Source organism: Microcaecilia unicolor, chromosome 9 (assembly GCF_901765095.1).
Source record: "Microcaecilia unicolor chromosome 9, aMicUni1.1, whole genome shotgun sequence".
Lineage (NCBI taxonomy): Eukaryota > Metazoa > Chordata > Amphibia > Gymnophiona > Siphonopidae > Microcaecilia > Microcaecilia unicolor.
Window position 1 is genome coordinate 18,390,922 of NC_044039.1, and position 25,761 is coordinate 18,416,682.

At 43.3% G+C, this 25,761-nt stretch overlaps 1 protein-coding gene across 1 annotated transcript in view; it reads right to left on the reverse strand.

The window, feature by feature from the left end:
• C9H12orf50 (chromosome 9 C12orf50 homolog) overlaps positions 1 to 24,346 on the reverse strand; it is a 79,885-nt gene extending 55,539 nt beyond the window's left edge. Inside the window, exons 1-8 of the mRNA XM_030214856.1 lie at positions 24,293 to 24,346; positions 16,714 to 16,833; positions 14,931 to 15,054; positions 12,791 to 12,964; positions 6,055 to 6,132; positions 5,836 to 5,952; positions 1,423 to 1,530; positions 197 to 303 (exon numbers count right to left, since the gene is read on the reverse strand). Coding sequence (XP_030070716.1) covers positions 197 to 303; positions 1,423 to 1,530; positions 5,836 to 5,952; positions 6,055 to 6,132; positions 12,791 to 12,964; positions 14,931 to 15,054; positions 16,714 to 16,833; positions 24,293 to 24,346 — 882 coding nt within the window. The remainder of the gene's footprint in view (positions 1 to 196; positions 304 to 1,422; positions 1,531 to 5,835; positions 5,953 to 6,054; positions 6,133 to 12,790; positions 12,965 to 14,930; positions 15,055 to 16,713; positions 16,834 to 24,292) is intronic.
• Positions 24,347 to 25,761: the final 1,415 nt, after the last annotated feature.

Below are 25,761 nucleotides of genomic sequence, written 5' to 3' on the forward strand. Positions count from 1 at the left end.
GATACATGCAATTGGAAGCCATAATAAAAACAGAGCACACTAGTCTGGACATAATATAATCAGAAGAAGGGATCCTGAACTTTCCGTATTAATTCCAGAGTAAACATGTTATGTGTTATGTGAAGTGCACACCCTTAACTTATATCCTGCAGAAAAATCCGGATTAAAATAGTTTGAAATTTTACAAGTAATTACCTCTAGCAAATGGATACTTTGAGCCTCTCAGTTTATATTTTTCGGTTGAGGAGTCACTTTTATGCGGTTTAGAATATCGGTTATTCTGCGTCACGTAGCAGTCACCTCCTACAGGAAGATATAAAGCAAATGAGAACATGGTGTTAACTAAATGCCATCAGTCTGGTTATAAGAACTGCTCTTTCTTATGAAACAGTGAAACCAGCATTCTGGGCTCCGTTTTTCCCCACATGCCAGGGCCCTTTTTACGGCAGCGGGTAAAATGTCTAAAAAAAATGGCCATGCAGGTAAGATAACCTTTACCACGTGAGCATGCGGCGGGAAACGCTTACCGCCACTCAGAAATTCAATACCAACGCCCAGCATTAAATTTCTGGGTCTAACACCCGTAGTGGTCATCGAAATTCTGAGCTCTGTTCGCTGCATACTGGGCCCTCTTCTTCGTAATAAGGCAGATAAGAAAAATGGAGAAAAAAAAGATGAAACAAAAGGATCAATGTCAGACAACGTGTAGATGGCAATGAGAAGAATAAGAAGACAGAGAGAGTGAAGAAACAGAAAATGGAAATGAGATCCTATAGGAGAAAACCAACAAGAGGAAGTGATAAAGAGATTCCAGGTCCAACTCAATTAGCAAAATAAAATGATCAGACAACAAAGGTACAAAAAATATATATATTTTTGATTTTTACAGAATGAAATATGTCAGTTTTAAGTCTAAAAACTGGGTATATCGATGGCATTTAAGCCGTAACACATAGGGTCATTCTCGCAGTATGAGTCCTGATATCTGTGTGGTTCAACCACACCATATTGGTGGAGAGGAAGCACAAATGCAAATGTTGGCTGAGGGCATCACAGCCCCTTGAGCTGGCCCTGGATTAACGAATTGCAACTTTGAAGCTTCCATCCCCTCTCATCTCCTGATTACAGACACACAGAAAACACACATGCACACCTGCAAAATGAACACACACAAACACACATGCACAGATACACACAAACATGCACACACCGATACCCTCCCCCCCACACACACACACACAAGCACACAGACACACATGCATTTACACGCAGAAGGATTAGACAGAACTCCATAAGCCATGCTCTGCTTGCTTTCCCCATTTGTTAAAACAACAGTGTGATAAGTCTGAGCTCTGTTTGCTGTAGTGCAAAAAGTAATACATTTGAGGTTTTTATCGTTATTGCTATAAAAAAAAAACTTGCCTCCTTTTTCGATAGCACCAAGGTCAGTTTTAGTGATTCCTTCAAATGCTGTTGCTGCCTTCCGTCCTTCAAAGACACTTAGCTTTGATGGAACTGCAAGTCCATCACCTGGGAAAACAAATACTTAATCTGTAGATAATCTGTGGCAAATTCAAGCTCTCAAACAATGAATTATGCTATTACAGAAATAAATAGTTAAAATTTGTTTTATAAAACTTTATCATACAGGTAGAAATACAGTGTTATCAGCTGCACAAAAAGTGATCACTGCCATCTGCTGGACATGTCTGACTATGCTTGACAAATGTTATGTTACAGCAACTCACTTTACAGAATTGTGCTGTAACAATTTACACTTTACACACTGAATTTAATCAACTGTGATTATTTTTTTATTTTACAAATTCGTAAATTTCAAAACTGCAGTATACAGTGGTCAATGCGGTTTAGTAAAAGGGCACCTAAGACCATTTTTTGAACATAACTGAAAAGGGGGCGTGGCCATAGGAGGGGCCATGGCCGGATCAGGGGCGCTCACTAAAAATGTGAGCAGTATTACAGAATTTGGGGGATCCGCACCTAACGTGCACGCCAGGATTTATAGTTGGTGTAAATCCTCACACCCAAAGTTGGGTGCGGATCCCGGCGCTCAGTGCTCATTTTTATGGGCGCCCAAATTTGGACACCATTTACTCAATCTAGCCCTTACTGTACACTAATTCCCACATTAGCTACAGAGCATGTAATGGTTCATTGCTCCTTGCGTGCTTACCGTATGTTATTATTATTATTTGTTACATTTATACCCCACGCTTTCCCACTCATAGCAGGTTCAATGCAGCTTACATAGTAGTAGGATTACAAAGTATAGTGCAGAGAAAGCAAGCTAAGCTTTGCAGAGTAATGGGGATGTGTAGATAGGTAATATTATAAGGGAGAGGGGGGTAAAGGAGATAGGTGGAGGTGCTAGTTTTAGGCTAGATTAAGATAATCAGGGGATAGGGTCAGGGTAAGCATAGGGAAAAGTTAGAGGAGGCATGATCTGAGTCATTGCCGTTGTCACAGGATCAGGTGATGGATATGTGGGTTCGTAGGGTTAGGTCGTGGCGTTTGGATAACCTTCCTTGAATAGATGGGTTTTCAGCGATTTTGTGAAGGGGAGTTTTTTGCAATCTAGTCAGATCGTTAGTCTTGAGCAGACTAGATTACTGCAATGGCATCTACGCAGGGTGCACTGGCGTACTCTTAAAGAAACTACAAACCGTCCAAGACACAGCAGCTCGGCTCATCTTTGGAGTAAACACTTCTGCCTAAGTGCATTCTATAAGCGATAACTAGATTTATGCCTCTATTCTTTTTACCATATTTCTACCCTCTGTGAACACTATCTTCTCTCAATATAAAAGGCAACACCAACGTTCTATGAAGCCTCCAGACGGAAGTGTGAAGGGGGAGAGATATCCGGTTTCCCCATGAGTGTCTGCCCCGCCCTAACACAAACAGTCAGTGAAGGAAAACAGCAGAGTACGAAATCAAAACGCTGGCTCTGTAACAGTGAAGGACTCAGAGGGGAGAGAGGCCAGAGGGCAGGGACACACACACTCCCACATGCACACAGAAGAAAACCTTGCTAGCCCCCCCCCCCCCCCCCGTTTCATTTGCATCAGAAACAGGGCTTTTTTACTGAAGGACTCAGAGGGGGGAGGGGGGAGGGGAGAGAGGCCAGAGGGCAGGGACACACACACTCCCACATGCACACAGAAGAAAACCTTGCTAGCCCCCTCCCCCCCCCCCCCGTTTCATTTGCATCAGAAACAGGGCTTTTTTACTGAAGGACTCAGAGGGGGGAGGGGAGAGAGGCCAGAGGGCAGGGACACACACACTCCCACATGCACACAGAAGAAAACCTTGCTAGCCCCCCCCCCCCCCCGTTTCATTTGCATCAGAAACAGGGCTTTTTTACTGAAGGACTCAGAGGGGGGAGGGGAGAGAGGGCAGAGGGCAGAGACATACACACTCCCACATGCACACAGAAGAAAACCTTGCTAGCCCCCCCCCCCCCCCCCGTTTCATTTGCATCGGAAACGGGGCTTTTTTACTGAAGGACTCAGAGGGGGGAGGGGAGAGAGGGCAGAGGGCAGAGACACACACACTCCCACATGCACACAGAAGAAAACCTTGCTAGCCCCCCCGTTTCATTTGCATCAGAAACGGGGCTTTTTTACTAGTCATATAATAACACCTCTTCCTCTTTTCTACTCTATACAACTATGTAATCTTTGCTCTACCTCTGTACCCATACATTGTAAGCCGCACTGAACCTGCTATTGAGTGGGAAAGAGCGGGGTATAAAAGCTACAAATAAATAAATATATAGAATATGCTTAGTTGATATTCCAGTGCCTAAAACCACACAAGTCCATGCACACCAACAAAAATGTGCTGTAAATCCCCGCACGTAGATTTACACCTGATCCTACATAAACCTACACTACCCAAATTGCAAAGGACTGAAATACAAAACAACTTACGCAGCCGGCTTCTCCTACATAAGCGCACAACTATGGAATGGGCTCCCAAAAGCTGTGAAAACAATCCACGACCACTTGAACTTCAGGAAATCACTAAAAACCAACCTCTTCAAAAAGGCCTACCCCAACGACCCCACGTAACCCTCTTCACCTACCAACACAGCATGACTATGATGGAACAGGACATCACTCAATCTTCATCCATTCCGACCCTCCACTTATACCTCATACGATCACTATACAACTTTGTGTTTGTTATCCACCGACTGGGCAAACGCCTTTGACGGTACTATGTAAGCCACATTGAGCCTGCAAATAGGTGGGAAAATGTGGGGTACAAATGCAACAAATAAAATATAAATAAATAAAACAGTGGGGGCAATCAATCCGAGCTAAAGAAAAGCTCTGCACTGGCTTGTCAAATAAGTTAAAAAAATATTAAAGTTGTGGAAATTATCCCACAGACCTCAGCAGTGACTCGTTTCACACTGTCCAGTGGCTCACGACAATCGTCATCGGTCTTCCAAATTAAAAAAAATTCTTAGAAACATTTTTATAATTTTATAGTTTTTAATTTTTAAGAAGTAAAAGCTACTTAGCTTTGTTAGCAGATTTAATCAAGCATAAATGGGCCCCCACCACTAAACATTGTGCCTAAATCCTGGGTACACCCCTGACCTGCCCATGCCCCTCCCATGGCCACGCCCCCTTTGGAGTTGCACACCATAAAATGTAGGCGCTCATGTTATAGAATAGGACATAGGGCAGATCCACAAGTAACTCCTAATTACTACCAATTGACACCAATTATTGAATGTCAGCACCTGATTAACTAATTAGTTTACATGCAAATTTGCACACCTAACTTTAGGTGCCATTTAAAGAATTTGGGGAATAACGTATACATTTCACCCCTTAAGGAGAATAAAATGGTAAGATCGCCTGTTAATTTAACCCTAACACACATTAATTGAAATCACCTTGAGCTGCATAATAATGAAATGCAAAGCAGTTCCTACGATGCAAATCAAATAACACAGCTTGCAAAGTTGCGTTATTCGTGGAAAAATTATGCCAGCTCAAAGCTACTGCTATTTTATCTGCCCAGGAGCACCAGAGTTTTTCACAATGAACAGTGCTTCCTCCTTCCCTCCCTCATACCGCTGTAGACCCCCCACCCCTCCCTCCCTTCCTTTATGTCTACCTGTAAGAATCCCTGGTGATCTAGGAGGTCTGGAGCAAGAGTGATCACCAATCTCTCCTGCTCCTGCCAGTGCTGGGTCAAAACGGCACTGGAAACCCCTAGCAGTAAACTTGAAGTGTTACTTCTGGGAGTCATGAATGGCCTACAGAGAGGCAGGAAACTTTGAGGAGGAGTCTTTGTGGGTGGAGATCTTTGGTGGTCTTTGGGGGGGGGGGACAGGAGAGGGGGAGCACTGTTCATTTTCAAAGCTCCAGCTCCTTTAAGATGGCTCCCCAGGAGCTTAGGGTCATGTGTTACTGACTGCTGCGGTAAAATGCCACATTTACTGCAGCTTAGTAACTTCCTTCTTAAATGTATTGTCTCTGTGTTAACACACAGGCTTTGCAGTTCCCACTTGTAACTTAGGCAATTACCTTGGAGTAACTGCAAATCCTTATCAGAGTTTAGTAAAAGGTCCCATGAAATGAGACCTGCAATAAAATAACATGATTTTAATGGTGCTAGTGTGTGCCAACATGGTATCGCTAGCTAAGAATCTGTTCTTTTAAAATTAATGGGGAAATTGAAAGAATTATACTCACTAAACGCATTAGGTCTGATTTATCAAGGGTCAAGTCTATTTTTGTGCCTATGGGAAGCCCTTGATAAATCAGGTCCATTGCTCATGTCATAACGAACCTTCCTGTAAATCTCTTCCAGCTTCCAAAGGTTTGAGCAGTTTGTGCTCCGACGCAGGAGATACAGTGCTCGTGGCCACGTGGTCCTCATGCGTGATACTCATCCTGTAATACTCTCCTGACCATTTACACACATACAAAAGAAAGAAACAGCGGTTACCGTAAGTAAAGTTCATGATTAGAGTTAGAATAACCAGTTGATACTAACGGAGGCATTTACCAGATTTACAGCACATTTCCTTTATTGCTTTTTCTTCTTCCACCTCTTCGGGGGTCTGTGTCCTTAGATTATAGGCATCTGCAGGGTACAGTAAAGAGAGGATTTTGTTTAACACTAAAGATAAAGGTCCATGTTGATGTATGGATCGATATTCAAAGGAAAATATCTGGATAATTATGGCAGTGATCAGATATTTCTCTTAGCCACAGCTCTGGGGGGAGGGGAGGGGGGGGTCATTCAGCAGCACTATCCAGAGAGCGCTATTTAAATTTTAATAAACAAAACTCTCTAGGTAATACCAGGGAAGTTTATTGATTTATTTATTCCGACTTATTTGCCATCTTTTTGAAGACATTCACCCAAGGCGGTGTACAGCAACAATAAGTGAAACATAGACAATAGACAATTACAGCAGTAAAAATATTCAAACAACAGTACATGCTATGCTACTTACAATGTCAACACAGTAAGCAATAAAACATTTTAATATAAGGGGACTTATTTAAAGAAAGTTGCACGTGAAGTCAGAACGGTGCTTGAATATAATCTCAGCTGAGGTAGGAGTGGAAAAACAACTCCTGATACAGTCAGTGTTGCCAGGTGGAAAATTTTTTTCCCACCCAATCCAGCACAAAAACCGCCCAAAACCCGCCCAAACTCAAACCCCGCCCCTGACACCCCCACCCCCGCGTCATCACCCCCGCCCCCGCCGTCATCAACCCCGCCCCCGCCATCACCGCCTCCCCCATCACCGGCCCCGCCTCCCCTGTCATCTGCCCCGCCTCCCTCGTCATCGGCCCCGCCTCCCACGTCACCGGGCGGTTCCAGGGGAAGGCAACTGACAAATGTTTCAGCAAGGCAAGATAGTTCTGCCTGGGAGGCAAGAACTTAAGAGATAAGTGCACAGTTTTCACCTAGTATATATAATTTTAAAAGTAATAAGTGATTTTATAGCACTGTGGTGATTGGGACGCATATAAAAACGAGCATATGTTGCTCTCCCAAAAAATTGCTAGAGTTACCCAATGAAAGAAGTGCTATGCCACTTTTAAGCAGCATTATTGTCTGCAGTTATAGTGGTTTATATCTGAGGGTACTCTATACACACAAATTACATATTTACTACATTATACTGGGGTGAACTGTTTTACAGCACTTTCTTGAAGTTGGTGGCTATGAGTCCTGGTTTGTGTATACAAGTTGTTGAATGTTACCAGAGACATTGATATTGTGAATACGTGTTCTGGGAAGACATTGTTTTCCAAAAAGGGGATAGTGCTGGGCAGACTTATAGGGTCTGTGCCAGAGCCGGTGGTGAGAGGCGGGGCTGGTGCTTGGGAGGCGGGGATAGTGCTGGGCAGACTTATACAGTCTGTGCCCTGAAAAGGGCAGGTACAAATCAAGGTAAGGTACACACAAAAAGTAGCACATATGAGTTTATTTTGTTGGGCAGACTGGATGGACCGTGCAGGTCTTTTTCTGCCGTCATCTACTATGTTACTATCCACCTTATAATTGAAAGAGAAAAACGCCTAGATTTCGACCCAAATCGGGAGATAGACGTTTATCTCACAAAAACGAATAAATCGATATAATGGAAAGCCGATTTTGGACGTTTTCAACTGCACTCCATCGCGGAAGCGTACAAAGTTGACGGGGTGTGTCGGAGGTGTGGCGAAGGTGGAACTGGGGCGTGGTTATCGGCCGAGGAGAGATGGGCGCCTCTCGCCGATAATGGAAAAAAAGTATGCGTTTGTAGCTAGAATTTAGGGCACTTTTCCTGGACCCTGTTTTTTCACGAATAAGGCCCCAAAAAGTGCCCTAAATGACCAGATTACCCCCAGAGGGAATCGGGGATGACCTCCCCTGACTCCCCCAGTGGTCACTAACCCCCTCCCACCACAAAAAATGATGTTTCACAACTTTTTATTTTCACCCTCAAATGTCATACCCACCTCCCTGGCAGCAGTATGCAGGTCCCTGGAGCAGTTGTTAGGGGGTGCAGTGGACTTCAGGCAGGTGGACCCAGGCCCATCCCCCCCCACCTGTTACAATTGTGTTGCTTAATGCTTAGTCGTCCAACCCCCCCAAACCCACTGTACCCACATGTAGGTGCCCCCCTTCACCCCTTAGGGCTATAGTAATGGTGTAGACTTGTGGGCAGTGGGTTTTGAGGGGGATTTGGGGGGGCTCAACACACAAGGGAAGGGTGCTATGCACCTGGGAGCTCTTTTACCTTTTTTTTTTGTTTTTGTAAAAGTGCCCCTTACAGGCTCATTTTCAAAGAACTTAGCCTCCCAAAGTGCTTTGAAAATATGCCTCTTAGGGTGCCCGGTTAGTGTCCTGGCATGTGAGGGGGACCAGTGCACTACAAATCCTGGCCCCTCCCACGAACAAATGCCTTGGATTTATTCGTTTTTGAGCTGGGCACTTTCATTTTCCATTATCGCTGAAAAACAAAAACGCCCAGCTCACAAACTGTCGAATAAAACATGGAGGTCTATTTTTTTCGAAAATACGGTTCGGTCCGCCCCTTCACGGACCCGTTCTCGGAGATAAACACCCATGGAGATAGACGTTTTCGTTCAATTATGCCCCTCTATGTAGTCACACTGCTTGCAGCTTTCTATCAGTCTTGCTGCTGCATTATGAATCCCTCAGGTATAAACTTAGATTGTGAGCCCTCCTGGGACAGAGAAATATCTAGTGTACCTGACTGTAACTCACCTTGAGCTACTACTGAAAAAGGTGTGAGCAAAATCTAAATAAATAAATAAAGATTCCATTCAGAATCTCAAAGAATAGCAACATTCCATGTAGAACCCCAAAGAATATCAAGATTCTGGAATCCTAAAGAGTGACAAGATTCCATGCAGAATTTCAAAGTGTAACAACATTCCATGTAGAATCCTAAAGAATAACAAGTGGAGGAGTGGCCTAGTGGTTAGAGCAATCCAGAGGTGGCCAGTTCAAATCCTACTGCTGCTCCTTGTGATCTTGGGCAAGTCGCTTAACCCTCCATTGCCTCAGGTACAAACTTAGATTGTGAGCCCTCCTGGGACAGAGAAATATCCAGTGTACCTGAATGTAACTCACCTTGAGCTACTACTGAAAAAGGTGTGAGCAAAATCTAAATAAATAAATAAACTGAGGCTGGTGCAAACCTTTTGAAGTTAGACCAGTCTGGAGAGCATACAGTTGTGGCAGCTATCCAGTGTGTGGCAATACTCAGACTGCTAACCAGATATTTTTATTTATTTATTTGTTGCATTTATATCCCACATTTTCCCACCTATTTGTAGGCTCAATGTGGCTTACATAGTACCGGAGAGGCCTTCGCAGGCTCCGGTGTGAACAAATACAGGGTGATGTTGTGGTAACATAGTAACATAGTAACATACTAGATGACAGCAGAAAAAGACCTGCACGGTCCATCCAGTCTGCCCAAGATAAACTCATATGTGTATACCTTACCTTACCTTGATTTGTACCTGTCTTTCTCAGGGCACAGACCGTATAAGTCTGCCCAGCAGTTTTTCCTGCCTCCCAACCACCAGTCCCGCCTTCCATCACCGGCTCTGGCACAGACCGTATAAAAGTCTGCCCTCCCCTATCTTCGCCTCCCAACCACCAACCCCTCTTCCCCCCACCTGCTCTGCCACCCAATTGTAGCTAAGCTTCTGAGGATCCATTCCTGCTGCACAGGATTCCCTTAGGCATATCCCACGCATGTTTGAATTCCGTTACTGTTTTCATCGCCACCACCTCCCGCGGGAGGGCATTCCAAGCATCCACCACCCTCTCCGTGAAAAAATACTTCCTGACATCTTTTCTGAGTCTGTCCCCCTTCAATCTCATTTCATGTCCTCTCGTTCTACCGCCTTTCCATCTCCAGAAAAGATTCGTTTGCGGATTAATACCTTTCAAATATTTGAACGTCTGTATCATATCACCCCTGTTCCTCCTTTCCTCCAGGGTATACATGTTCAGGTCAGCAAGTCTCTCTTCATACGTTTTGGAACGCAAATCCCATACCATCCTCGTAGCTTTTCTTTGCACCGCTTCCATTTTTTTGACATCCTTCGCAAGGTACGGCCTCCAAAACTGAACACAGTACTCCAGGGGGTAAGATCAAGTTCATGTGGCACAGCCACATTCGGGAATCGGAGAACGGAAGAGTTGTGTTATGTCCATTACGTGCTTTAGTTTGGTTGTGTTGCTGAGATTAGGCATTTAAGTTGGATCAGTAGGGTATGCCTTTTTAAACAGGTTGGTTTTTAGTGATTTCCGGAATTTTAGGTGGTCGTACGTCGTTTTCAAGGCTTTTGGTAATGCGCTCCACAGTTGTGTGCTTATGTAGGAAAAACTAGATGCGTAAGTTGTTTTGTATTTAAGTCCTTTGCAGCTTGGGTAGTGCAGATTTAGGTAAGATCGTGTTGATTCGGATGTATTTCTAATTGGTAAGTTGATCAAGTCTGTCATGTAACTTGGGGCTTCTCCGTGGATGATTTTGTGAACCAGGGTGCAGATTTTGAAGGCGATGCGTTCTTTGATAGAATATGAAAACTGCTTTGTCGTACCACAGAAAGGTGGTGTATCAAGTCCATGACCCTTAGCACTAAGATATGAGTTAACAGTAGTGTGAAGGATGTTAACTGTACTCTCTAGCCAAGTAGAACTGCATTGTCCTCTGGACCACATTAAAACCTCTTCAACAAGGCATACCGCAACGACCCATCATACGAACTTTAACGCAATACTACTTTCTCTTATCCCGAATTGTGATCTCTTTATACTTGTTTGATTAATCTACTATGTCACTCATGATCTTTATGTAATACCACTTGTATCTCTCACTCTGGAATGGTGATCTCCATGACGGAACAATGTAAGCCACATTGAGCCTGCAAATAGGTGGGAAAATGTGGGATACAAATGCAGCAAATAAATAAATAAAATCTAGGTAACTTTTAAAGCAAGGCAGAAAACCCTTCTAACTACTAATTAACTCAGATAACATTTCTGAATAGAGAAAAAAATGTTAGCTGTATATTTCTGTATATTTCTCGGCGATAATGGAAACCGAGGACGCCCATCTCAGAAGCGACCAAATCCAAGCCATTTGGTTGTGGGAGGAGCCAGCATTCGTAGTGCACTGGTCCCCCTCACATGACAGGGCACCAACCGGGCACCCTAGGGGGCACTGCAGTGGACTTCAGAAAAAGCTCCCCAGGTGCAAAGCTCCCAGGTGCTGAGTCCCCCAAAACCCACTCCCCACAACTGTACACCACTACCATAGCCCTTAGGGATGAAGGGGGGCACCTAGATGTGAGTACTGTCACGATTGTGCCCATGTTTCTTGCTCTCATGCATCTTGCCACCTGGTGGTTAGACCTGGTGGCTGCGATGGACTGTCTGCTGTTTCCCATGTTCCAGAAGTCATGCCGGTCTGGTCTGGATTTTCCAGCCTTCCAGACTATCTTGGGATTTTTGGAACTAAGCAGCACCCTTACCTGGTACCTCCCTTGTATGTTGCCTTTATTAACCACCTGGAAACTTTCTACTTTGCCTTGGGAACAGAAGTCTTGAGTTGTGTCCCTGTCCCTGTTGGTCTGTTGCGGTTCCTGCCCTGAAAGCTTTCTTTGTCAGCTTGACCCTGATTATTCTACTGATTGCTGCCTGCCTTTGACCCTGCTGGTTTCCTGGTTTATTCTACTGTCTGCTGCCTGCCCAAGACCCTGCTTGTTTCCTGGTTTATTCTACTGTCTGCTGCCTGCCCTAGACCCTGCTTTATTCCTGGTTTACTACTGATTGCCGCCAGCCTATAGACTCTGTTTGGTCCCTGGTTTCCCTTCTGCTTTGCTGCCTGCCGGTAAGACTGCTTGGCTCGTGGACTATTCTCCTGCTTACTGCTTATTGCTTCTGTTGCAGTCCAGCAGCTTCAGTCCAGCTGTTCCAGTTCTGGTAGTACCAGTCTGTTCTGCCTTGCCTCCTGTTTGGGTGATTCGCCTGCCGCTGTCACTTCTCGGCAGTGGCCCAAGGGCTCACTATTCCTGACCAGCGTGACAGGTACAGTGGGTTTGTGGTGGGTTTTGGAGGGCTCACATTTACCACCATAAGTTTAACAGGTGGGGGGGATGGGCCTGGGTCCGCCTGCCTGAAGTGCACTGCAGTACCCACTAAAACTGCTCCAGGGACCTGCATACTGCTGTCATGGAGCTGGGTATGATATTTGAGGCTAGCATAGAGGCTGGAAAAAATATTAAATTTTTTTTTAGGGTGGGAGGGGGTTAGTGACCACTGGAGGAGTAGGGGGAGGTCATCCTCGATTCCCTCCGGTGGTCATCTGGTCATTTAGGACACATTTTTGTGGCTTAGTCGTAAAAAAAAAGGACCGAGTAAAGTCGGACAAGTGTTCATCAGGGACACCCTTCTTTTTTCCATTATCGGCCGAGGATGCCCGTGTGTTAAGCACGCCCCAGCCCTGGCTTTGCTATGCTTCCGACACGCCCCCGTGAACTTTGGTCGTCCCCACGATGGAAAGCAGTTGAGGACGCCCAAAATCGGCTTTCGATTATGCCGATTTGGGCGACCCTGGGAGAAGGACGCCCATCTCCCGATTTGTGTCGAAAGATGGGCGACCTTCTCTTTTGAAAATAAGCCTGATAGTCTTTGTGGCTACCAGCTGTAAATTAAAATCAATTGCAACTGAGAATAGTAGGACATTAATATTTACAAATTTCTTCTTCTTCCTCCTCCTCCTTTTCTTCTTCCTCCTCTTCATCATCCAGGTTGATCGTTATAATTAAAGGAGGATGAACTGGTCTTGAAATATTTTCCTGAGTTTTCTGTGAATCTTCTGTGAGATCAGCTGTCGTCCCTTCCTGAGTTTCTGTCTTAACATTGGTATCTAGAGGTAAAGAAACGCAATACATATCAGTCTGTACAATAGAATCTACTTAGTTAATACAGGGACCTTTTTACTAAAGGACCTTAAGTTCTTAATGCAAGGTTAGTACGTGAGAACAGGCTAAAAATGTGTTAAAGCATCTTTGATTTTAGTGTAAGTTTGATACCACATGGGGCACTGTGAAAAATAATTCTCCAGGCCACTATCCCCTGGATTCTATATAGGTCACCAAAACTTGGACACCCAAATTTGAATGTGGATCTCGGATCCATGCACAAACTAATTAATTAATTAATTAACAATCAATAATTGTTGATAATTGGCACTTATTTGAGTTTTTGCACAGATGTGCCCTGTGCACTATTCTATAAAATGCACACCTTCATTTTATAGCATGCAACTTGAAAAGGGGGCATGGGTGGGGGTCAAGGGTGTTCCCAGAAATTAAGTGCATTGTTATAGAATAAGGTCATTTATGCGCCCAACTGCCATTAACTTGTACATCAGCATTTAAACCAAGTTTCAGAAGCATTAAGTTGAGCGCCCACAGTTAGGTGCAAGATCTGCACCAAACCAGCATTCCATAAAGGGCGCTCCATGCAGAATATTAGTTTAGCGTGAATTCTCCCAGCACCATTTATAGAGTCCCCTCCTATGTTCTCTCAATTCACGTCTGTCCCAGTGCCATAGAACAGCATCACCTACTTGTGTGCCTGACTCAATCCTGCTTGTTGACAGAAAATCCAAGATGACGTTTTTGTATCCGTTTTGGATTTTTTTTCAGATTTTACCCAGTCAAATGCAAAGAAGCTGGAGAGGAAAGGACCTAATCCAGTTCAGTGATGGCAATGAGGGAGCAGAAAGTGGCAGAGGACCAAGAAGTATGAGGCCTATTTTTTTGTGGTTCAGCCGAATGGGTACTTTTGAGACCCTTTTACAATGCCATGGTAAAGCTACCGCAGTGTTGTCATGCATCAAATCAGGACTACCGCAGGATAGGTGATAGTTCCCACCCCCAGTACGTGCCATCTCCAGCGTGACAAAAATATATATATTTTTTGTATTGCCAGGGCTTACCCCCAGAAGTGACTGCATGCCAATCCCTGTGATTAGCGCGGGGCCATTTCTTTTTTGTTTTTTTGGCCGAAAACAATCTTTTACCTGCTGTGGTATAAGGGGGCCTTGGCATGTGGCAAATCCACACACTGAAGCCACCGCATGCCCTCTTTCACCGCAGCTTGGTATAAAGGGTCCTTAGAGAGATACACCCACAGAATGAACATAAGAACGTATGAATAGCGATATTGGGACAGACCAATGGTCCATCTTGCCCAGTATCCTGTTTCCAACAGTGGCCAATCCAGGTCACAAGTACTTGGCACAAACCCAAATAGTACATGATCCATGCTACCAATCCAGAGTTTCTCCACCAAATGCAGCATATTCCCTGCTAGAATGCTGATATCCTTTGCCCTGTAAATTTAGGGCCCCTTTTAATAAACCAGGCTAGCGATTCCTGGTGCGGCAAAACTGACTAAGCCCATTCACTTTGAATGAGCTTTGTTGGCATTACTGCGTGGGAATCGCTAGTGTGGTTTGGTAAAAGGCCGTTAATCTTTGTATCGTAACATGAATAACGTAACTGTACTGCCCTCCGTGATAAATCAAATGTAGGTGAAAAACAAAAAATGTGCATAGATATCATCACATTATTTTATGAACCAAGGGAACAGAAGCAAAACGAAATCCATTGATCAATGATTCTTTAAGTGGAAATGTCACTAGATGAAGACACTTGAGGACACCAATGGAGGTTCTCACATACGTATATTGTTAAAGGAAGATGTTCTGGCAACATTGCATATTTGCAGACCCTATCGATGTGCTGTGAAAATAGTCGAGCCATCTTATAATATTATTTTTTTTGTAAAACATGGTGAATGATAAGAGGCAGGATTATACTTACTGCCACTGGGCGGCAAAAAAAGTCCATTTATGCAACGGGGTTTGCTGTGATGGAAGCAACAACTGATCTTCGTACAGCCAGAGGGCTGATTTTCCCAAAAACATGGGACTATGCCACACGGCTTCTACAAGAAAGAAAAATACAATGGACCGTTTTCAGAATCAAGGCGTGAGAGAAAGTGATCATAGAAGTAATTCCATTAGAACATTACTAAATACGTTTTTTCTATGTTGTGGTTTTGAGAGATTGGTAAACCCAATGTAGTTTTAAGTGGCTGCTGAGACATCTCCCTCATGACAGCAATATTTAAATTGAAGGAGGACGGAGGATTCTATTTCCTGCTGTTTTTCAGAGAGGTACTTAGTACCCTCAATTTGATAAACTGAAGGGGGAAGTTATCAATGTGGACTAACATTAAGACATTCTAATAACTGGGGTTAACTTTACAATAGCAACTAGGTCTCATTGCATGAAATGGGACCTTATGATTTAGAGGTACAATAACACATTTTAATGGTAGCCTTCATTGATCTTCCCCCTTAATTTTTCATAGGTACCTACAAATCATTTTGAGCACTTTTACCCTTGAAGAATATATTGTAGGAGGCCGAGGCACTTCTTCCACCAGATAGGTAGAACAACCCATGCAGAAGCACCATTCTAATGCAACTCCTTTCTTTCCCTTTTGCCTAGAGATCCCTCTCCATCCCACCCCCATGAACAATTTTATAGCCTTGCCCCTTGTCAACAAACCCTGTCACCATCCTACATCCCAACATATATTCCCTCCAGTCCCCTTTGACTTTTCTGGGTTGATTGGGCAAGAGCAATTGGGTACTGCTCATGCCCAAACAATGCAGAGGCTGTGCTTCGGTAATTGGGGGTGGGGGAGGGCCTCTGGAAGGTGGGTAGGGGACAGGCTTTGTTGACAGGGGGTGAAGAATTAGGTTGGAAAGTCAACACCACCACTTAAATTTGCCCCTGCCTTTCACCAACATCAGCTATAGGGAAACATCTAAACATTTGAGTTTGCTTTAACAAAATGCAAATCCATAACATCTCCTAGTGAGTTCTAAACTTGACAAAACTGAAATACTTACTGTTTAGTTTAAGTCCTCTCGATTTGGCCAGAGAACAAGGAGAGTGGAAGGACGCTATCACATCACTAATCTATTCTAAAGGTTATCAATTTCAGTCAAAGGACCAAGAAGGGACTGTCAACACATCTCTTAGATCTTATATTTGATCTGACTGTGAATAAGGAAATTACTATAGAGAAGTAAGCTAGTGTTAGAGCAATGGCTGAGAATCAGGGAACCCCGGCTTCCAATCCTGTTGATGCTTCTTGTAATCTTAGGCACGTCAATTCACCCTCAGGTACAAAATAAGGTCTATAGAGTTACGAACATTCTTAATGGGCTTAATGACCTAGCTCTTAGATTGTAAACCCTCTGAAGACAGAGAAATTCCTAATGTACCTGAATGCAGCTCAACATGAGCTACCATGAAAAGACATGAAGTAAATCCAAGTAAAAAAAAAAAAATGTTTAATCCACCATATTTTGTGTTCTGTTACAGGCTGGGAATTGATATGTCCTGATTCCATTTCATATGCAATTCACAGTTCCATTTGGTGGGTGGGTGCCACCTAACTATTTCTACCACTGTTCAAGATGACCATGTGGAAGAGTGACTGATGCAAATCAACAATTACAACACAAGATATTCTGCTAACGGCATGAACAATTCTACCTTAGAGCCAATATAGGGGATTCATTTCTACCTGCGTTTCCATGTGCCTAAATTTACAAAGAGGGCGTACACATGTTCCCTCTCTCCACAGTGAGCACACGGTTTCACTGCCAAGGGCTGCTTCACAGTGACGGAATCGACAATGGGATCCCTATAAAGTCACACACACAAAAAAAATAGAAAATGCACACAGTATTGTTACAGATTATTTATTAAGGTTTATAATACATGTACATTCATATTCAACATAAAAACTAGCTTAATCTATACCACGTGTACTTAAAATATGTCTGATCTGGTCATTATTACAGATTTCAACTTTTTTTTTACATACACTGACACTTTAATCTGAAGAGCAAATTTCTATTAGTCTCTTTATTATCTTCAATAGTGCAGTGAGGGTTTTGTGTACAAGGAATTCATCAAAACATAGCTCAACAAAGGCATGGAGGGTAACTGGCAGTTAGAACCATAAACAAAAGCATGATGGTGGAGGACCTGCAACCATATTACTGGGCAGACTAGATGGGCCACTCTAGTTTTTATCTGCCATCATCTACTATGTTATGTTTACTAGATTAAGGGGTCCTTTTACAAAGGTGCGCTGAAAAATGTCTTGCGGTACTGTAGGCGCTGGTTTTGGGTGCGCGCAGATCCATTTTTCAGCGCACCTGCAAAAAATGCCTCTTTTTTTTGCTGAAAATGGACGTGTGGCGAAATCAAAATTGCTGCGCGTGCATTTTGGCTCTGAGACCTTACCGCCAGCCATTGACCTAGCAATAAAGAATTCGGGCGGTAATGACCTATGCCTGTCAGATGCCACTTGGTGCGCGTCTGCTACCCATGCCAGAAAATAAAAAATATTTTTCAGACATGCGTAGCGGATGCCTGCCAAAATTGAAATTACCGCAAGGGCCACGCGGTAACCGGGCAGTAACTCCAATCTGGCGCACGTAGGCGCCTATGCAGCTTAGTAAAAGGGGTCCTAAACTTGTGAATTTATAGCTAAATGTGAAAAACCAAACAACCATAAATAATGTGGTATTACTGTTACCAATATTGGTTATGGGCTAAGATTAAGTATCTCTATAAGGGGTGTAGAAGAACTCAGCCTTCAGCACAACCTATTCATGAAAATAAACATGGAAGGGGAAGGGATATGGTTTTACAGAGATGCCAAGTTACCCAGTTCCAGGCTGGAGATTTTGGTCAGTCCTGAATTTATGACCATTCTATCCTGTTGCATTATGGGACTTGCAGCCCTGAATTCAATGGGCAGGATGAAGTACTACATATCCCACACTGCTTTAGGGATGTAAGTTCAAAACCAGGGCTGGCCAAAGAGTCTCCAGCCTTGAACTGGGTAACTTGGCAATCTCTGGATTTAGCTTACGCCTTTTCAGATGCTGAAAATATTTCAATGCCTTACTAGTACTACTGCCTGCTGGTGGTTAAGTCACAAGGCTCATTTTGAAGATCTTGGACAAGGGCAGAAGAATCCTTCTTGTGGACTCTTCCAACTGGTGTGAAGAAAACCACACTGTCCTACTGGGAAGAATCCCTGTTCTTTCCTGCCTTGAGAACTGGAAAACACAGCCTCCAGAAGCCTCATACTTGCCCCCTGGTCAATCATACTTTCAAAGACCACCTCCGGCCCCCCCTCTTCCTGGAATATGCAACACTTTGTCTACCAGCATACTAAAGTAATCTTCCCCACTTAGGATGATTCCCTTTTTATAACCTATAACCAAAAAAAATACCTTATTAGAGGCCATAAGGATCTCTATATAAAACAAGATCTCCAGAATAAGCCCTTGGACTTAACCACTGGTGGGCAGCAGTGAGGTGCAGAAAAGTTTTCAACATACAGCATTCAGGGGAAATTTCACGAAGAGGTTGGGCCTATAAGCAATACTGGAAATAGTAATTTATTTATTTATTTGTTACATTTGTACCCCACATTTTCCCACCTATTCGCAGGCTCAATGTGGCTTACATAGTACCGGAGAGGTGTTGGTAGACTCCGGAGTAAACAGTTACAAATACAAGGTTAAGTAGAGGTAGGAAAAGGTTTATGTGGTGGGACCACATGATGGAAGTCAGGAGCAATTTCATCTTCAACGAAGTACTGATTTGCAAAGGCAGAAAAGGGACATGCAACACTGCAGTATGTCCAAATAGCAAAGGAGCGTGTTTTTGGGCATGCTTGGGCGGGACTAGGGTGGGCCCACAATCAAGATGTCCAAGAACAATTACCGAAGGGGAAGAAACGTCCATGTCTAAAAAAGAAGGATGTCTTTATTTAGACTTGTTTCAGGCACATCCTGGGCACAGAAAGGTGCCCTGATTGAGCAGCTCTCCACTGCAGGGATTAACTCATAATGCCTCCTTAATCCCCCAGTGGCCTGCTCTTCCCATCCCTATCCTCAAAAAGTGAAGCTAAAAGGGGATACCAGGTTCTATGACAGCTTCACGTCTTATGGACATTCTTAGCAAAGCGGAGGGTTCTTTTACTAAGGTGCGCTGAAAAATGGGCTGCAGTAGTGTAGATGCGTGTTTTGGGCACATGCAGAATTATGTTCAGCACATCTAGAAAAAAATGCCTCTTTTTTTAATTGCCGAAAATGGACGTGCGGCAAAATCAAAATTGCCGCGCGTTCATTTTGGGCTTGAGGCCTTATTGCCAGCCATTGACCTAGCGGTAAAGAATCTGGGCGGTAATGACCTACGCGCACCAAATGCCACTTGGCACATGTCTGTTACGCATGCCTGAAAATAACAAATATTTTTCAGACACGCGTATCGGACGTGCGCCAAAAATGAAATTACCGCAAGAGCCACGCAGTAGTCGGGCAGTAACTCCATTTTGGAACGCGTTGGGCGCATGTAGACGCTTATGTAGCTTAGTAAAAGGGCCCCCCAAAAAGCAAGTTTGAGAAGTAGCCTAGTGGTTAGTGCAATGGACTTTAAATTAAGGGTCCCAGGTTCAAATACTCTTTTTTAACTGTGAGCCCTCCAGATACAGGAAAGAAAACCTACAGTGGAAGAGTGGCCTAGTGGTTAGGGTGGTGGACTTTGGTCCTGGGGAACTGAGGATCTGAGTTCGATTCCCACTTCAGGCACAGGCAGCTCCTTGTGAGTCTGGGCAAGTCACTTAACTCTCTATTGCCTGCTACATTGAGCCTGCCATGAGTGGGAAAAAGTGCGGGGTACAAATGTAATTAAAAAAAAAAAAAAGCCACCTGTGCAAGCCTGGAGGCTATTCAAGTGGTGTACAGAATGTATTTTTCTGTTCCTAGAGGGCTCACAATTATAGTACCTCTCCACTCTTGTCTCCCCCTACGTCCCCCCTCGAGTACTCCGTCCTGTAGATAAATCTCTCTTATCCGTCCCTTTCTCCTCTACTGCTAATTCAAGACTCCGTTCCTTTTATCTCGCTGCACCTCACGCCTGGAATAGACTTCCCGAGCCTGTACGTCTAGTCCCCGTCTTTGGCCGTTTTCAAATCAAAACTCAAAACTCACTTCTTTACCACTGCTTTTGACTCCTAACTTACTTGCCCTGTCCCTTATCCTCACCTCTCTATTCCCTTACCCTTAATTTTTCTGTCTTTGTACTGTCTTATCTAGATTGTAAGCTCTTTGAGCAGGGACTGTCTTTGTGTATGGTGTACAGCGCTGCATATTCTTTGTAGCACTATATAAATGATAAGTAGTAGTAGTATGTAGTAAAATAAAAGAGTTAAAGTGGGATTTGAACTTGGGTCCCTTGGTTTAAAGTTTACTGCAGTAGCCACTAAGCCCCACTATGCAGGGACATCTCTGTGGCCATTTTTCTAAGAATGCTGCCAGACATCATTATCCCTGCTTTATTGCCATTCATATGTTGGACATTCGTCTGTAAATTAGTTGTTCATGCTGAATGTCCTCAGCATACGGGTGTCCATCTCAAATATTTTTGAACAGGAAATGCTGACGCATTTCCTATTGGAAAATACATGCGAGATGGACATCCGTTTTACATAAGAGCAGCCATACTGGGTCAGACCAATGATCCATCTAGCCCAGTATCCTAATTCCAGCAGTGGCCAATCCAGGTCACAAGTACCTGGCAGAAACCCAATTAGTAGCACCATTCCATGCTACCAATCCCTGGGCAAGCAGTGGACATTAAGAGCTGGATGTCTCTATTCTGATTTGGATGTCCTTTCAAAAATGCTCCTCTTTGTTACTATTGCATTACATCCTAATAAACACATTTGGGAATTCACATTAATGAGTTTAACATAATAAAATGCTAGATAATAATAATATGCTAGATAATGGTAGATCTGTGGTTCTCAACCTGTGTTGGGACACACTGGTGTGTTCCCATGAGGTGGTGGGGGGGGGGGGGGTCTCAAAATATTTGGTGTACATAGCAAGCCTGTGTTTCCTTTATAACCATCAGTGCCTGCAAGCTGGGGAGACCTGCAATCTTGAGTCAGGTTCTTAAAATTCTCATAACTGCTTCCCCACTAACCCCAATAATAACTGCTGCCTCCAGCCCCAACTGAAAATGTTGCAGGTCTGTCCATAGGTTTTGTTTGCTATGTAGTTTCTGAGTAGCATATTTGCAGGTTTTTGTGTTGCTTTTCACAATATCAGGCAGTGGAGGGATTTTGTGTTGCTGTTACTGAGGTGGCACCAGAATTTGAATATATATATCTGTTTGGTTGTATAAGTAAGAAATCTGGGAGTGATGTGTTGCATACAGTTATTTTTTATATGGGGTAGGCAAATTCATACTAAACTCAGTCAAACAATGAAATATTTAGGCATGATTTCTTCAGCTGTGAATTTTAGTGTTCGGTGTGTCACATTGCATGAACTTTGTCAGGTGTGTCACAAGAGAAGGTTGAGAACCACTGTAGTAGATAAAAACTGAAAAAGCCCATTTCATCTGCCCAGAAAGGTGTGTAGACTTGTAACTGCCATTCATTGCAGGGTATTAACCACATTGCAGGGTATTAACCATACCTTTGTTGGGCTGCTCATGCATTTATTCAGGGTGGTAATGGCTGAAGTAGGAATGGTTACTGTAGCGTACAGAAGGTTTTGCCTATTCCCAAGAGAGACCTTGGGAGTGTGGTCAACCAGGCAATGGGTGAGAAGCTGCACTCTCCAATGATCAAGGGAGCACTTCTCAGTAGAAGAGCATGTGGTTATCCTCACACCAGTTGGAAGAGACCTGAGGAGGGATTCATCTGTGCCTTCTCCAACAGGGTGAATATTCCCAGGTCATGGGTCATGGGGTTTGTCTTGGCAATAGCGTTCACCTACAAGACATCTGATTGTATTTTTTTTCTCTCCTTTCAAACAGGCAGGGGAGAATTTCTGTGCTTTTCAGGGGGCAAGGAAGAAAAAAATCCCATTGAGAATGTTAAGGCGGCCAAGTTTCCTTCTATATGCTCAAATTTGACAATTGGATTTCAACTAGATGTGATGTACTTGGCACTTAAGAACTGTGTATTCGTTAAAGATTGAGACTGGAGAGTTTACAAATTATATTTCTTCATTTTTGTCTCATCCCTTTCAAACTGTTCTGTTCTTTTTTTGTCAGTAAACTTAATTTGGTTTGCAACAATGACATCCAGGTGTGAAGTGAAATAATGTTATCTCTTAACTTTGGCCTCACAGCTATTGCTGTTCTCACCCCATGATCCAAATTCCAGATGCTGCAATTAGTGGAGAACTTTTACACTGCAGCCTATTGAAGATTAACCTTCTTACCTCTACTAGAAGAGCCCTAAGACAAATAAGGGCAGGGCTTTTTTTTGAGGGGGTACTTGGGGGTACCAGCACCTTTTCCATTGTCTGCTACAATTGACCCATGGACCCCAAGTTTTAATGAAAGAGCTCAGGCTCTACACACTAATTCTGCCTTGTCATAGGTTCTGTGACTGGATGCAGGGGGCCTGGCTATTGTGGGGTGAGTCCCTCAGTGATCACCCCACCCCTGAAGGGTGGCCTGGCATTTGAGTACCGGCACCTTTTCCACTGTCTGCTAAAATTGGCCCATGGTCCCCAAGTTTTAATGAAAGAGCTCAGGCTCTACACACCAAGTCTGCTTTGTCATAGATTCTGTGACTGGTTGCAGGGGCCTGGCTATTATGGGGTGGGTCCCTCAGTGATCACCCCACCCCTGAAGGGTGGCCTGGCATTTGAGTACCGGCACCTTTTTCTTAGAAAAATCACACTGAATAAGGGTTACACTTTGAACTGGACAAACATGAGTGACATCTATAAACTTGTGGTTTCACTTCATCTGCGTAAATTGTATTTCTGATTGTAAGGCGACATTCAAAATATTTGTGCAATTAAAGGTGTTTATAAGTGACTACAGAGCATAATTGACAGACTACGCACTACGGCAAGACTCCAAGGTTAAGACAGAGTCGTTGAGAAAAAGTTGCAGAGTACTGCTGTAAATAACTAAGATACCCTTATTGGATTCCGGCAATACAATTGATACTAAAAATCCATAAATGCTTAACTAAAAGCAAGTTGAACAACGTCTATGGAAGAGGTCCTATTCCAGGATTTAATTCATGGTGCTCAGTCCATTTGAGGCTAGAATCCCATTACCTAGTGCTCATAGCTCATGAAGGATGTCAATGTCCGAGTGTCATTTACCTCATGATTAAAATTACACTTGGCCCAGGTGCTGTGTAATTTGGACAGAAAACTACCGTAACAGCTTTGTTGCTGGTGGGCAGAAATTTTTTTTTGTTACTATAGATGGCAGTCTAAGTTGCTTTAGTTCCCCCCCCCCCCCCTCCCCAATCATCATAGCGGTCAGAAAGACTTGGGCAGGTTCTGAGGGTGGAAAATCAGGAGTCAGAGGACAATGACTTTTTAGAGAAAGCAGCAACATCTATATATATAAAAGGCACCACTGAAGCCTCCAGCCGGAAGTGTGAAGCGCCAGAGATATCCGGTTTCCCCATGAGTGAAGGAAAACAGCACGGCAGGAAATCCCACGAAACAGTGAAGGACTCAGAGGGGGGAGGGGAGGGAGATGCCCTCACTCTCTCTGTAACAAAAACACAGAACAGCAGCAAACAACACTGAAGGACTGGACTCGGAGGGGGGAGGGGGGAGAGAGAGAGGGCAGAGGGCAGGGACACACACACTCCCACATGCACACTCTGAAGATAACCTTGCTAGCCCCCGTTTCATTTGCAACAGAAACGGGGTCTTTTTACTAGTATAATAATAATAGCAACAAGGGAAAAATCAATGTTGCTTAAACGTTCCTATCTTGAAGGCAAAGAAAGATTATCTATATAGTAGACGGTGCTAAACCATAAGGCCTACACTACAGTTAAGTTGGAGAACGCATGCTACTTTCGCCTACTTTTTTTAAATTCAGGAATCACGCTCTTGCATGATATGTACATTTCTAACGTGATTAGGCCATGAAACTACATTTTCCTGGAAAATTTTTTGTTTCCAAATGTTCATTACTAGTTAAACAAATGCTGTCTGAGGGGTATCAAAGCACATCCTCCTGCTGATGATACAGGGTACGTAACTAAACGTTGTAAACAAGTGTAAATAATACAATACCTTTAAGCAAGTGGAATAAAAATAGAAATAGCAGTCATTCCCAACTTCTGCCATTTTCACCTTGTTCTCTCTAATCCAGTGTCCTTATACCAGACTGGTATAAATGTAAATTTAAGGATTATGACAGTGCTAGAGGAAGCTAACCAACTCTTAATACAGAAAAAGTAGACATCAAGCTACTAATTCTTGTTTTCGTTTGCTTAAAAGCACTCTAGTAGCCAAAAACTGAATTCTAGAATTATTATTACTAGTGTTATTAGCTTTTGTAAATCAGACGATACCTCTTCAGGCTTGGAGAGATGCTGAAAGTGGTTGCTAGTCATCACAAGCACAACCCAGAGTTTTGCCAATTGTTACCTTGTCTATTATGACATCAGCACGAGTGACATCACACATCCTTACAGATTAGTGGTTTAACTCCTATGGCTACAATTGTAGGGCTTTTTTTTCCTAAAGTGGTATATTTTTTATGTAATAGGTCAAATATAAGCAGAACATTTGCGCACAACGTTGGAATGCATGGAACTTTCCGGAGGTTACTGAAAACGAACTTATTCAACAAGACCTATAATAAGAATTCTTCATAAAAAACTCATTTCACATCTATATTAGAACTGTCATTTTTTTTTACCCTTTACATAGCTTGTAATGTATTATTTTTTTATTTCTAATTCTCATGAATTCCATTTACATTAATTGAAATAATACTATGTTCTTATTTCGCTAATGATGACTGTCATGGCGGTATAATATAAGCCACATTGAGCCTGCAAAAAGGTGGGAAAATGTGGGACACAAATGCAGTAAATAAATAAAATAAATATTTGAATGAGGGTTCAAATGATGGAGAGTGTTAATACAGTTAATTACATGGGGGTGATATTCCACCTTTGATAGCAAGCGGCTAGTAAGCCACTTCCAGCTGCGGGCTGACCTAACCCCGGATATTTAATGCTGAGGCATGCGCGGTTCTGGCACTGAATATCTGGGTACGTGTGCTGACCTGGGAAGCAGTCAATATTCAGACCAGTGCCTGGTTTGCTCACTACATAATGTTAGGACAGCCTTTTTGCTGCCCTAATTTCTTTATGCACTCTCTTAGCCAGTTTGGGCTAGATTCTATATATGGAACCGTAAAAATTGGAACTGATAAAGCATATGCCTAGGAGTATTCTATAAACCGTGCCTAACTTTAGGTGTGGTTTATGGAATACGCCTAGGGCTCGTCCACGTGACTAAATCTAGTTGCGGGAATTTACGCGTACTAAAACTTAGTGTAAATTACACTGACTAAGGTAGGTGCGGAGCGGTTATGCGCACATAATCTTTAGTAATACCCACAATCCACCCATTCCACGCCCCCTTTTTGGCAGCATGCATTAGAACTTACGTGCATCGCTTTATAGAATACACTTAAGTTGTGTGTGAATTCTAATTAAAGACAATTAGTGTCAATAATTGACTGTTAA